At 42.9% G+C, this 14846-nt stretch overlaps 1 protein-coding gene across 1 annotated transcript in view; it reads right to left on the reverse strand.

Moving 5' to 3' along the window:
- The window catches only part of LOC126235756 (sodium-independent sulfate anion transporter), a 136582-nt gene that overhangs the window by 104995 nt on the left and 16741 nt on the right, over positions 1-14846 (reverse strand). The window contains exon 2 of the mRNA XM_049944555.1: positions 3287-3462. Within this exon, the coding sequence (XP_049800512.1) occupies positions 3287-3462 (176 nt within the window). The remainder of the gene's footprint in view (positions 1-3286; positions 3463-14846) is intronic.

A 14846-nucleotide genomic window follows, 5' to 3' on the forward strand; every position in this document is an offset into this window, starting at 1 on the left:
TGTTGGACACTCCTTACAAGTTCTGAACTGCATGTAGTGTGTTTTTTCAAAGTTTAGTGACAAAGAATTTGCTAGTGACCAGTGATTAATGTCCACAAATATTTTAGTAGCCGATCTTTCTAAGACTACACTTGATTTGCTTTTTATTGCAATGTTTGTATCATCGGCAAACAAAATGAACTTGGCATCTGGTAACATTACTGATGAAAGGTCATTCATATACACAAGAAAAAGTAACGGCCCTAAAATGGAACCTTGTGGGACCCCACATGTAATTAGTTCGCAATTGGATGATGCCTGATAGCTTAATGCATGTCTCTTTCCTAATAACACCCTTTGTTTCCTGCCAGAGATATAAGATTTGAACCATTTTGCAGTATTTCCTGTCACACCATAATAGGAATCCATAGTAGGAATCTGTGATTGTCCGCCTCCGTATCGTAGCAGTAGCATTACCGCCTACCACGCAGGGGACCCAGGTTCGATTCCCGGCAGGGGATTGGGTGTTGGGTGTCCTTCATCATCATTTTCATCATCATTGACTAGGAAGTTGCCGATGTGGCGTCACCTGAAAAGAACTTGCAATACGGCAACCAAACTCCCCCGAATGGGACCTCCCGGCCAGCAATGCCGTACAATCATTTCCACGTGAATGTTTGCTCATGACACTGTAGTGAACGGGGAAGTGTCATCGTTGACTGACTGTAAGAGGATACTTGATGACTTAGACCGAACCGCTGTTTGTCGTGGTAAATGGAATCTCACTCTGGACATAGAGAAATGCAAGTTAATGCAGATGAGTGCAGAAAACATTCCCATAGTGAAACTTCCTGACAAATTAAAACTAGGTGCCAGACCGCAATTCAAACTCAGAAAAGTGGTTCAAATGGCGATGAGCACTATAGGACTTAACATCTGTGGTCATCAGTCCCCTAGAACTTAGAACTACTTAAACCTAACTAACCTAAGGACATCACACACATCCATGCCCGAGGCAGGTTTCGAACCTGCGACCGTAGCGGTCACGCGGTTCCAGATTAAAGCGCCTAGAACCGCACCGCCACAACGGCCGGCCAAACTCAGAACATTTGCCTTTCGTGGACAAGTGTTCTACCGACTAAGCTGCCCAATAATGATTCACGACGCACCCTCACAGCTTTACTTCTGCCAGTACCTCATCTCCTACCTTCCAGACTACACAGAAACTCTCCTAAAAAAATAGAACTCCTGGAAGAAAGTATATTGCGGAGATATGACACAGCCACAGCCTGGGGGATGTTTCTGGAATGCAATTTTCACGTTGCAGTGGAGTGTGTGCTGGTGATATGAAACTTTAATCTTGCCATTTTAGTAGGAGAGCTTCTCTGAAGTTTGGAAGGTAGGAGATGGCGTACTAGCAGCTGTAAGGAGGGGTCGTAAGTCTACTTCGGTAGCTCATTTGTTAGAGCTCTTGCTCACAAACGCCAAAGGGACGTAATTCGTGTCTCGGCCTGGCACATAGTTCTGATTTGCCATGAAATTTCATATCAGCACACATTCCGATGCAAAGTGAAAATGTCATTCTGGAAACAGTCGCATGTTGCTCAAATACAGTATCTTAGGTGTGCTGCTGGACACAACAGTGTCGATTAAATATCTGGGCGTAACACTGCAAAGTGATACGAAATGGAACGAGCACGTAAGGATGGTAGTAGAGTAGGTGATAGGCTGACTTCTGTTTATTGTGACAATTCTAGGAAAGTGTAGCTCATCTATAAAGAACATCGCATATAGAACACTACTGTGATCCATTCTTGAGTTCCACTCGAGTGTTTGGGGTACCCAGCAGGTTGGATTAAAAGAAGACCTCGAAGCAATTCAGAGATGTGCTGCTAGATTTGTTACCAGTAGATTGGATGAACACGTGATATTACGCATATGGTCTGTGAACTGAAATGGAAATTCTCTGGAGGGAAGACAACGTCCTTTTCGGAAAAGTTTATTGAGAAAATTTAAAGCAGCGGTATTTGCAGCTGACTGCAGAACGACACGACTGCCTCTAATGTACATTTTGTGTAAGGGCTACAAAGACAAGATTTTAAAAAAATTGGGCTCGGACGGAAACATATAGACATTCATTTTTCCCTTTGCTCCATTAGCGTTTGTAACAGGAAAGCGAATGGTTAGTAGTGGTACCAGGTGCCTGCTGCCATGCACTATGTGGTGTCTTGTGGAGTAGGTACTCGTCAGTAAAGAAAGCCTCACGTCACTGGTGATGCTTTCTTTTCATCTGTTCCCTTACCCAACTTCTTCACGCCCCATGGTGCTGGGCAGTTTGTGCCATTGTTCATAACAGGTGCCTAGAGGCAACAATAATCGAGTTGAGACCGTCGCATACTGTTTGGTTGATTCCAAATACCCAGCTGCCTTCTCACCGAGCTGCCTATGGGCCATAACCGGCAGGTAGCGATCATCAGCTGGTATTGTTGCTCGCAGGCGACCACTACAAGGCAGGTCAACCTTGATTTGTGTCTCACGACAGTGGATGAATGTAATGAGGACGTCGCTGTGGTGTATCCCAATACGGTGGGGAACTTTTCGTGCTGATAACTCTTCTTGCAATAATGAGACAGCTTGCGTAGGGTCTGCGCAAGTAGTGAACCTTCAAGGCTAGTTGCTACACTGAAAAGAGCACAAAAGCTGCATCGTGCCGTTCGCGATTGGAGACACTGTGTGCTCCACTGAACTGCGTTGAGGAGGTAGGCTTACTTATCTCTGTTACACAGGCGGCTGTATCTAACGATATGCTAAGGTCAAAAGAGTATGAAGGAAGAGTTTTACGATCAAATAGCGCTAATGATACAAGTAATGAGGAAAGCACCATATTCTGACCACAGACTGGCCACTTGGAATCGACCGACCGTCATTTCATCCTCAGCCAATGGCATGATTTCGATGCTGCATGAAAGGATGTGGGGTCACAGCACACTGCTCTCCCGACCTTTGTCAACTTAGCAGACCTGGTGCCACTACTTCTCACTCAAGTAACTCCTCAACTGACATCATGAGACTGAGTGGATCTCATTCCACTCCTCCCAAAAAGGAAAATCCCTGGGAGAATTGCGAATCGAATCTGGATCCTGAGCATGATAGCCATTTGCAATGAGCGCTCGGCAACAGAGGTGGACGCAAGTTATGAGAGTGGTGCAAAACTTTTTCCGAGCCCAGAATTTTATATACATGGTAAAACAAAATCGTATAGACTATTAAAGCGAGGAGATAATAAAGATCCTACAAGAAAACTAACCTCACTGGAGAGACCAGCTAGAGATGCATAGGCGATGCTCTGCGGCATCATAGTAAGTCCAACTGTGACGCCGGCCACTGCATCCGACACAGCCGTCATCTTCGAGTAGCGCGGCAGCCATCGTACAATTGGTATTCTTCTCCTGACGACTGTCTTTATTCGCCTCACCAGCGTCACTGGAATGAGAGAAATTTGGATAAAGCATCACACACAAACTTTAAACTAAATTGCTTTCATAAAAGTAATATAAAAATATTCATAGAGTATTCTGTAGTGTTGAGAAAAATGCCTGAAGTACAGACATCAGGGAAAAGTAAAGGGAAGGCACTGGGAGAGGTGATGTTCATCGGCAGCTAAGGCTATCGTCTCTGCGATACTGATGTTCCACTGCAGTCACTAATATCCTCTCAGGCCTAAATTCTTCCATAATCTCCTATACGCTATGACTAGAGCTGCCATATTTAGCAAATTAAAACTCAGCAACTGTCACCTTTGGCAAGCCAAAAGTCAGGACACTTCAAACGAAAGGTACCACATAATACAGGGTGTATCAAAAAGAGTGACATGATTTTGGACTGTAATAATTACGAAACATGGGACGTGTTGAGTTTCAGAAAATGCCATTAGATACGTCAATGCGTCTTCTCCGCTTGCATTGAATCAGAAGTAACATAGCTTCCGCTCAACAGAAGGCGTTTTGTGTGCTGCAGTTTGCAAAGAGTGAGTCAGTGATTTAGGCCCAACGTGCTTTTCGCCGGTGTTTTTGGATTCATTTGCCTGCACCCGAAAACATTTGTCTTTGGTGTCGCCAGTTTGAAGAGAGAGGATGCTAGTGCAAGGGTAAGAGTCCAGGTTGAGCTCGCACTTCCGACGACACAGTGGAGAGAGTTCGGCAAACGTTTCAGCGAAGTGGCTGGCTGGCTCTGAGCACTATGGGACTTAACTTCTAAGGTCATCAGTCCCCCAGAACTTAGAACCACTTAAACCTAACTAACCTAAGGACATCACACACATCCATGCCCGAGGTAGGATCCGAACCTGCGACCGTAGCGGTCACGCGGTTCCAGACTGTAGCGCCTAGAACCGCACGGCCACCCGGCCGTTCAGCGAAGTCCACGGAAGTCTACTCGCAGCGCAAGCAAAGAACTGCCAATGCCTCATACGAATGTCTGGCGAGTGTTAAGACGTCGTTTGGTCTATAAACCATACAGACCGCAACTAGTGCAAGCTCTTCCGGTTGCTGATAAAAGGAAACGGGTTTACTTCAGCAATGCTCTGCTAGAAGACATGGAAGACGATACATTTTGAGCACGGTTAATTTTCAGTGATGAAGCAACATTTCATGTTAGCGATAAAGTACACTGAAATAATGTGTGCATATCGGAACCCCAGAACTGTCATTACTAAGCACGAAAAAGACTCCCCTACAGTGAATGTTTTTTATGTCATTTCTCGTGAAAAACGGTTGGGTCCCTTCCTTTTTGAGGGAAACACAGTGACTGGAATGAGCTATCTTCAAATACTTCATAATTGGCATTTTCCACAACTTCAGGAGGATTCCGATGACTTTATTTTCCAACAGGATGGAGCTCCACTACAATAGCATATAACAACGTATGTCAGTTTCTCAATGACAATCTGCTTCAACGCTGAATACGGCGCAAAGGATCTTGACACACTGCCCTGCGATCTTGGCCTCTAATATCGCTAGACGTGACCCTATGCTATTAATTCCTGTGGGGATAGCCGCGTGGGATTAGCCGAGCGGTCTCAGGCGCTGCATTCATGGACTGTGCGACTGGTCCCGGCGGAGGTTCGAGTCCTCCCTCGGGCATGGTTGTGTGTGTTTGTCCTTAGGATAATTTAGGTTAAGTAGTGTGTAAGCTTAGGGACTGATGAGCTTAGCAGTTAAGTCCCATAAGATTTCACAGACCTGTGGGAATATGTGAAGGAAAGTGTGTTCATCCCCCATTTACCTCATGGCGTAGAAAAAGTGAAGAATAGAATAACAGCCGTTATAGATTCTGCAAAAGCAGATACGTTGAATACAGTTTATGAGGAATTTAGCTATCGAGAGGATGTTGTTCGTGCTACTGCTGACGGACACACAGAGCATTTGTAATAGCATAGCTAAAACTTTAAGATTTTGTGAGTATTTTCCAATCAATCCCATGTTTTTAGTATATTTTTATCAGTAAATATGAAGTTTTGAAATCATTCCTTTTGTCTATTAAACGTGCAGTTCTCACCAACGTTAGTCACTTTTTACCCTAACACCAAAACTAAACTAGAAATACACGGTCCAGTTACATTAATGTGACTACCGCCTTTGTCGACGTCAACATGAAATAACCACTCACAGACAGCAAATGGCAACACTTGCAGTGGAGGGTATAAAAAGCGTGTCCAGGACTACGCAGAAAACAGTGCAGTCATTGTCGTAATGGAGAAATGGAGCGATTTATCTGAAGTCGAAAAGGGCGTGATCATTGGCTTTTCGGGCCAAGGTTAGAAGCATTTCCGAAACGGCGAAGTCTGTAAATTGCTCGATTACCGCCGTGGTTACAGTATATCGTGCATGGCAAAATGTTGCTATCCAAAACCAGCGCCGAGGCAACAGTGGTGAACCTGGGGCCTTAGACGACGTGGATGAACGACGGCTGTGGAGATGTTAACGGGCGAATAGAGATGTAACTCAACGCCCAGATGAATGAACCAAGGGGTTGTCAACAGTGTCTCGTCAAAGATCATTCAGTAACTCCAGACAGTATGAGCCTCAGCAGCAGGTGTCTGGCTCATGCACCCATGCTGACTGATGTTCATGCGAGGCAAAGGCTGAAATTAGCTCGCTAATACCACAACTGAACGTCCACCGAGTGCCGACAGGTGGCCTATTCAGATGAATCAGATTTTATGTTTCGTGTGACAGATGGCAGTTGGATCGCCGGGAAGGTCCAGGCCAGAGGAGGAAACGTTGTGGTCTGGGGAATGTTTTCGTGGTATTCTTGGGGACCATGTCCACTCTTAAACATGCAGGACAATGGCATTTACCAGCAGGACGACGCAAAATGTCACAAGCTCAGAATGTACGAGTGTGGCCCAAACAACACCAGGATGAATTAAGAGTACTCCCTTGGCCACCAAACTCCCTGGATTTAAACCCAATGGAAAAACTATAGGCCCAACCCGATTGGGCTGTTGGTGCCATGGATCCTCAACTGAGTAATCTAGCATTGCTGGCCACGACTCTGGAGCTGCCATGGTTCTACATGCCTGTCAGTACCTTCTAGAACCTCCGTGACTCTCTTCCTGCACAACTCGCAGTGCAAAAGCTGGTTATACGACTGGACGTGAAGTTTAAAAAATTTAAAAGTTAACTTATAGACGTACTCGTTGTCCTTGCTGCCTGACGTAGCGTAGGGTGCCCATTTGTGCCGGTTTTTTTTTCCCAAATGTCCTGCAACTCCGAAAGTTTTTTTGGGTACGCACAAATCTCTCTTTTTTTTGTGATTCCGCTCGGCTGAAGTATTTTACTCTACCGGAAGTCTGATTTGCAATTTACTTCGCGTTCCACAAGTATACACGCTAGGAAGCGCCACTTGACAATAGCGGTATTTATTTAATGTTAATGTTTTGCACTGTTGGTAATACAGATTCATGTTCACTGTTACAGCATGCCGAAACGAAAGTGTAATTTTAACAGCAATGTAAAAAGTGAGTTTACTGTTACCAGTGACAGTGAAGAAATTGTGAATATACGTTGTGTCTATTAAACTCTGCTATTGGACATTGTGGAAAGTCTGACATTGCATATCATGTTAAGACGAAGAAACATCGCGCGTATGTTCAATCGAAAATGCACTGCTTGATAAAATGCATAAAAGTGAAAAGTACAGTGACAGCGCAGCAGAGTACTTGCCAAAAGTAATTTGGGATCATCTGAGTGCATGATGAGAAAGTGAACTTCTACACTCCTGGAAATGGAAAAAAGAACACACTGACACCGGTGTGTCAGACCCACCATACTTGCTCCGGACACTGCGAGACGGCTGTACAAGCAATGATCACACGCACGGCACAGCGGACACACCACGAACCGCGGTGTTGGCCGTCGAATGGCGCTAGCTGCGCAGCATTTGTGCACCGCCGCCGTCAGTGTCAGCCAGTTTGCCGTGGCATACGGAGCTCCATCGCAGTCTTTAACACTGGTAGCATGCCGCGACAGCGTGGACGTGAACCGTATGTGCAGTTGACGGACTTTGAGCGAGGGCGTATAGTGGGCATGCGGGAGGCCGGGTGGACGTACCGCCGAATTGCTCAACACGTGGGGCGTGAGGTCTCCACAGTACATCGATGTTGTCGCCAGTGGTCGGCGGAAGGTGCACGTGCCCGTCGACCTGGGACCGGACCGCAGCGACGCACGGATGCACGCCAAGACCGTAGGATCCTACGCAGTGCCGTAGGGGACCGCACCGCCACTTACCAGCAAATTAGGGACACTGTTGCTCCTGGGGTATCGGCGAGGACCATTCGCAACCGCCTCCATAAAGCTGGGCTACGGTCCCGCACACCGTTAGGCCGTCTTCCGCTCACGCCTCAACATCGTGCAGCCCGCCTCCAGTGGTGTCGCGACAGGCGTGAACGGAGGGACGAATGGAGACGTGTCGTCTTCAGCGATGAGAGTCGCTTCTGCCTTGGTGCCAATGATGGTCGTATGCGTGTTTGGCGCCGTGCAGGTGAGCGCCACAATCAGGACTGCATACGACCGAGGCACACAGGGCCAACACCCGGCATCATGGTGTGGGGAGCGATCTCCTACACTGGCCGTACACCACTGGTGATCGTCGAGGGGACACTGAATAGTGCACGGTACATCCAAACCGTCATCGAACCCATCGTTCTACCATTCCTAGACCGGCAAGGGAACTTGCTGTTCCAACAGGACAATGCACGTCCGCATGTATCCCGTGCCACCCAACGTGCTCTAGAAGGTGTAAGTCAACTACCCTGGCCAGCAAGATCCCCGGATCTGTCCCCCATTGAGCATGTTTGGGACTGGATGAAGCGTCGTCTCACGCGGTCTGCACGTCCAGCACGAACGCTGGTCCAACTGAGGCGCCAGGTGGAAATGGCATGGCAAGCCGTTCCACAGGACTACATCCAGCATCTCTACGATCGTCTCCATGGGAGAATAGCAGCCTGCATTGCTGCGAAAGGTGGATATACACTGTACTAGTGCCGACATTGTGCATGCTCTGTTGCCTGTGTCTATGTGCCTGTGGTTCTGTCAGTGTGATCATGTGATGTATCTGACCCCAGGAATGTGTCAATAAAGTTTCCCCTTCCTGGGACAATGAATTCACGGTGTTCTTATTTCAATTTCCAGGAGTGTATATCCATTACATTTTGTCAGTTCAATTGTCCCGCTTTTTCTCACTTAATTGTCCAAGGATTTTCTCTAAAAAAAATTAAGTGGACATCCTAATGTAGCGGCAATTATAAGTTTCTTTTCGTGCAGAAGAAGCTGATAGTACTTCGAGCAGCTCACATTACAACCAACTCAGCATTATTATGAAAACGAGGTGGCGAAAGAACTGACTTTAAAACCCACTGTTTTATTATTCTCTCGAGTGTTTTACACTTGGGCGATCATCCATAAATTACCTAACACGTTAAAGAGGAGAGAGGGTGTCAACAAAAATTGACATCTTGAGTCAACGGGGGTTGAGGTGGGGGGTAGAACGATAAGCTTCGTGATGTAACAAGTATAAAGTTTATTTTTTATTTTTTTTTTTTTTGTACTACAACTCTAAACTTCGACTCTAATGAAAAACTTTAAAATATTACCGATTCTATCATTATTATTTACTAAGGTTTAAATTTAGTCGTATCACGTTTTCGCGCGTGGCTGCCGCTGTACCTATGGTGCCGCTCGTTGGCCACCTTTTGACATAGCCAAAAGCCACTACTGCCTTTGAGGCCACCTCTCTGAATTCGTCTATGTTGAATTGTTTATATCACTCAGTCGAAATTTGACTTTTGCTGACTGATGGATTTTATTTTTGGTTCTACTACTTTGTGATTTTTCAAATTATCTAATAAATTTCAAATGAGTTAAAAGGGTGACGTATACACTGCACCTTATACAGGTAAAAAGAAACAAAATATACAAGATGAAGTTAACACCTTATGGCGATGTTCCAAAAGTAATGACAATGTTAAAGATGAAGTGGATTCGAAAATCAAAGAATTGCAGATAAAAGTGTCGAAAAAGAAAGCGATACTTAATAGATTTTTTCGAAAATTTCTTCGTTATCAAAGCTACTAAAACAACTGGAGCCCGTGGAAGTAAAAGTAAGTTTGAGTTTTATATTGTTTTAACATTTCGTGCTCCATCACTAAGAATACATTTAGTATTCTGTGACAAACTGAAAAACACAACAATCCAGTCAATTACGTTCAGTTGGTGTTCACCATTTATTACAAAGCAAAATCGGCAACCTCATCTTTCTGTCTGTCTGTTGGAAGTAATCTCGGAAGATACATGGTCGATTTCAGTGCAGTTCTCACTGTCACTTAGCTAGATTCTTCAGAGTGAAGTTGTATAAATATTGTGTGAAATGCCGGTATTCAACATTTTACATGCTTACTTTTAGTTGCAGGATGGAACCAAACAGGACATACCAGAAACACTAAAAATATTAGTATGCAACCAAGTGGAAGCAAGTTACCTCAAACAATATCTAAATCAACGCCTTGTCAGAATACTTCTAGGAATAAAACTGTAGTACTAGAACGTGAGCTCAATGGCTTGCTGTTAGTACTCAATGCTGGCATGACGACAGATGAAGCAACGAAAAGAATAACAGCATTAAGGGAAAGGCATTCAACAGGAAAGAAACATACTGAAGAAAAAGATCAGGACAGCCGAAGAACAGGGAAAAGAATGTTATTCTAAAAAACAAAAAAATTGTAGCTCTTAAAATTCGAAATACTGTTGTTCCGTCTAGTGTAGAAAATCCGGTTTACTTGAAGTCATAAAGGAGGCGGCAGTTTTTGGTGGTGCAACTGATGATCGACGTCACACTGAAATTATAAGATGCTGCAAAACATTGGACGACTTGGAAACCGGATTATGTAAACAAGCTATACTACCAGTCGATGAGGGAAAAAAACACGTGGTAACTGTTCCTCTTAAATAGTGCAAAACAGACTCTACACTTCAAGTAAAGCATAAATATGGCACATGCTGGACAGTTACTGTAAGAAACCTTGAATTTTTAGTTTCAATTTTTGGGCTTTATTGTAGTTATTTATGGATGACAAAGCAGATGTGCCATTAGGTATTACAGCATCAAGTGCTCAAGCGCCAATGTTTAATGCACCTTGACTCCCGTGTAAAATTACGGGCTCATGATTTCGTGTTCTCAGAAAAACATAAACTTATTCCCTCTGTTTATGCAGGTATTTTAATAAAGAAAGAAGGATTTGTGACACTCTGAGCCTACATTCGTAGTGAAAACTGTCTCCCTCTAACGCAGAGACTCATGCCACAGACGTACATAGACTTTCTGAATTACCAGCTTTCGAAAAATTAATAAGAAGACGCGAAAGTTTTGTGAGACCCGCGTTTATTTTCACTTGCAATGGTAGTCTCGTCAAAAATCCATTATAGGAGCGAGTTATACTGTCAGCTGTACAACAGTTTAAAGATTTTGACTTTGACGCTACTTAGATTGCCACAAATGCTCCAGGAAGAAATGCTTAACAGAGTGGAGCGACGAATGGCACCTATTAGTCGTGAACTTACTGCTTTGTGTTAAAACACGACAGTTTCGGTTGACATCTTGATTCCAGTAGTCGAACTACTGACTTAGAGCAAGAAAAACGGAACTCTGAGAGTGCAGGCATCGTGCTGGCTAATATTTGGAGGCAACTGGCCACTGATGATTTTCCTGTGGTTGCCGAATACATTGTGCCAACAAATACCACAATGGACATCGTACAGGCTATGACATTGAAAAATAATGCCACTTGGCACGGAAATCACGTACGTAAATCACAGTATTTTTTAGAAACTGTAAAATGCGAGGTTGGCGAGTGTTGCGGTGTGCGACGATCTAGCCTCTAGCGATTATTACGAGAGCGATTTTTAATCACCATCTGTTTTGATTAAACGGACTTTATGCGGATATGTACCGGAAAGTAAATTTGCTCCGCTGTTACTATCACTATCTTTTGATCTTCCAGCGTCATCATATGTGAAGCAAATTCCTTAGATGGCTATTGCCCCACTGTCGAGGCATACTTATTTAAACGATCGTGTGGCATCTGTAGCTCATATTTTTCATCATAGAAAGCCACTAACCAAAACATGCAATCACGTAAAGAGCCAACAAGAGGTTTCGCCCATCAAAGATCCACTCAAAGAATTGCAGCTAGACGTTGGATTCATAGAGTAAATATCTCTGGAGTGAGCATTGCGTTCTGCGCATGTTGTCAACATTAAACCAGGATTGTCACGTGTTTTCGGGACTTCTCTCTCTCTGTGTGTGTGTGTGTGTGTGTGTGCTTTCCTCAGAGTTTGAAGTTTATAATATCAAGAGTTTTTGTTGTGTTTTCACCGTTTGTTGATAGTGTAATAGCGATGGTGAATTACTGTTGTTGCTACGGACGCAAAGAAAAATATGTGAAAGGAGGGATAGTAACTTTTCATGGGTACTATGTTTAAAAATTTCGGGACGCATTATAATTAAGGCTTGATTCTGTAGACCTATTTTTCTACGATTTTATGACTACATAATAGATATTACGGTTCGTACAAAAGTTTACAAACAATCGCTTCCTCTCGTAAATTTGCTAGTAGAACAGGAAAGCGAATGGTTAGTTGTTTCAGCAAATACTATCCTTCATGCGTTTGTCAGTGACTTGTGGATTATGTATATAGATTTGAAAGACGGGAGACAAATTCAATAGAGTGGGAGTCTGTAATTGTCTTCGTATAATATGTGTGTCCAAACCTTTTTGTTTACTATAAAGTTACAGTAGGAGAAAAATCGTAGAGGGAGACCAAGAGATGAATACACTAAGCAGATTCAGAAGGATGTAGGTTGCAGTAGGTACTGGGAGACGAAGAAGCTTGCACACGATACAGTAGCATGGAGAGCTGCATCAAACCAGTCTCAGGACTGAAGACCACAACAACAACAACAACAACATAATATGTGTGTCCAAACCTTTTTGTTTACTATAAAGTTACAGTAGGAGACCATGTTAAGTGTGTCTAGGACATGGATAATGATTATGTGTGATTTATATTTTAGTTTCCCGAAAGATGAACAACGAGTAAGGATGTGGCTCCAGAAAATAAGGAGGGGTAATTTTGCCCCACAAAATATTCCAAAGTATGTTGAAAACACTTTGAAGAGGAATGTTTAGAAAGAGAAAAATTTGGACGTGTGTGGCTGAAGATAGATGCTATACCAACTATTTTTAATTTTCCACAGCACCTACTAACAATTTCTGTACAAATCAAATAAAAAACACAATAGTGTAGCTAATTAAAGTACACATTCATCTTCTTTGGTGTATTTTGCCTTCAATTTATTTTCTTCACCATTTGATTAAGAAGCGTAAAATATTAGCAAATATGTCGCCAAACTCTTTCATTTGTGTCACTTTCCACTTCCCTTAATGGTTTTATATGGGTTGACTGTTACATGATCAACTGTATTTGCTTTACAGTACATTTATTCTCCGATCCCCTTTTTCCCCCTTCTTACTCAGTCTACTATTTATTTAATAAACTGGGAGCAAGTACGTAAAATGTGTTAAATAAACACTTCAAAGTGTCACCAGTAAGAAAAATTGTGCTTTACGTCGCAAAAACGGAATATAATCGCTAATGTGAGGCAAATTCGGTGTTTTTCGAACACTTGCAAAATTACTAGCGTACTGTCGAGTCGTTTTGCAAGACAGTCACTGCAAAAATGTACGTCAGGCTCTGTAATACTATAAAGTGCCGTATCATACTGAAAACTACCAGAAATGGAGTGCATTTGAACTGTGACATCTATCGCAAAGAAGCAGATGCAATATCACTTGCCCTTAAAAGTTACGTAGCTGGTTTATTCCCGGTATCAAATGGATACTGTTAAAATGTCTGAGCAACATATATAAATAATCCTCGACACGTACGAAAAGAATCCGTCTGTACTAGGGATGTAATGACATTCGAAATATACAGGGCGCTGTACGGACAAACACACGACGTCCCGAGAACACGTGACCAGGCCGGCAATGTATGTTGACAACACAGAATCTGTTCTGCGCATGTGACTGCTCACTCCAGAGATATTTACTCTATGGTTGGATTGAGATGATGTGTACACGCCGAATGTTCCTAACATTACCCAAATCGAAAACGAAGTGATAGCTGTGCCAATCACGAATAATATGAAGGGATGGGTTCAAAGTCTTTGGACACAAAATGATTAAATTTTGTATTGTTTTTTTGATATGTTTTGTTTTGTAAATTTTCTAAAACGTTTGATTTATTCTTGATTTTATGAGAAAAAAGATTTTATACAGCAATATATATAAATAAGTTTTGAAGCGATGTTTTAATTTAATAATTTCCAAACTTAGAACTGTAAAATATGTTACGTCACACCAGGAAAGGGGGTCACACAAATGTGACTACCAGCGACAAGGAAGGGGGAGGGGGACTCCCAAAATCATTAAATTCGTGTGACAATTTATGGATGGCCCTTTGTTGGTTTTTCCTAACAAGAATAAGATGATAAACTTAAGAATATGAAATTAAAAATCACACAGTTTGATATAAAAAAAAGTAAAACTATATTTAGTAAAAAAAATGGGACTTGAGTGTCCGTTATACTCATCTAGGGACTCGGAAAAAAAATAGAAAATTAGGGATGACCTCTAGGAAATCGAGGCAGATGGCAGCCCTAGCTATGACCGATGCGTTTTCATTTGTTTTCACAGAGTTAACTCACGGCGTCCTTCATGTGTCACTACTCACTTGTATGCAACAAACCTATCAGATGTGTGTGTGTGTGTACAGTCGCGCCGTACGCCTCATGCAGCCGCAAAATTTGGGCTTCATGCACGGCACATCTTAAAATGGGACAGCCCTTCCCGTGAGCTTTGGCACCCCAGTTTAATAGGATACTATTTCAGATTATTAATATCAACGGTTATAGTCACTCCAACAGTTACACACTCCCCTGCAAGTAGTTCGTTATAACGATCATCTGATGACTATTGACATCATATTCTCTTGTCTTACTTAGTCTTTTATAGCTCGCTGAAAAATAGTGCTTCCACACAACGCCAAAGAGAATGGAACTCTTGTTTATAAATTTGGAAGCGAATTAGCATTAATCGATTCTTGACTCGACGTCCACTTTTCTTCAGATCTAATTTTCTACTATTATTAACTGCATTTATTTCATGGCATCGTATTATTATTATAATTTAATAAAGGCTGTGAAAAAAGACAATCAAACTTTTTGGTGCTACACTATGTAGTACTCAA

The sequence above is a fragment of the Schistocerca nitens genome, chromosome 2 (genome assembly GCF_023898315.1).
Source record: "Schistocerca nitens isolate TAMUIC-IGC-003100 chromosome 2, iqSchNite1.1, whole genome shotgun sequence".
Classification (NCBI taxonomy): domain Eukaryota; kingdom Metazoa; phylum Arthropoda; class Insecta; order Orthoptera; family Acrididae; genus Schistocerca; species Schistocerca nitens.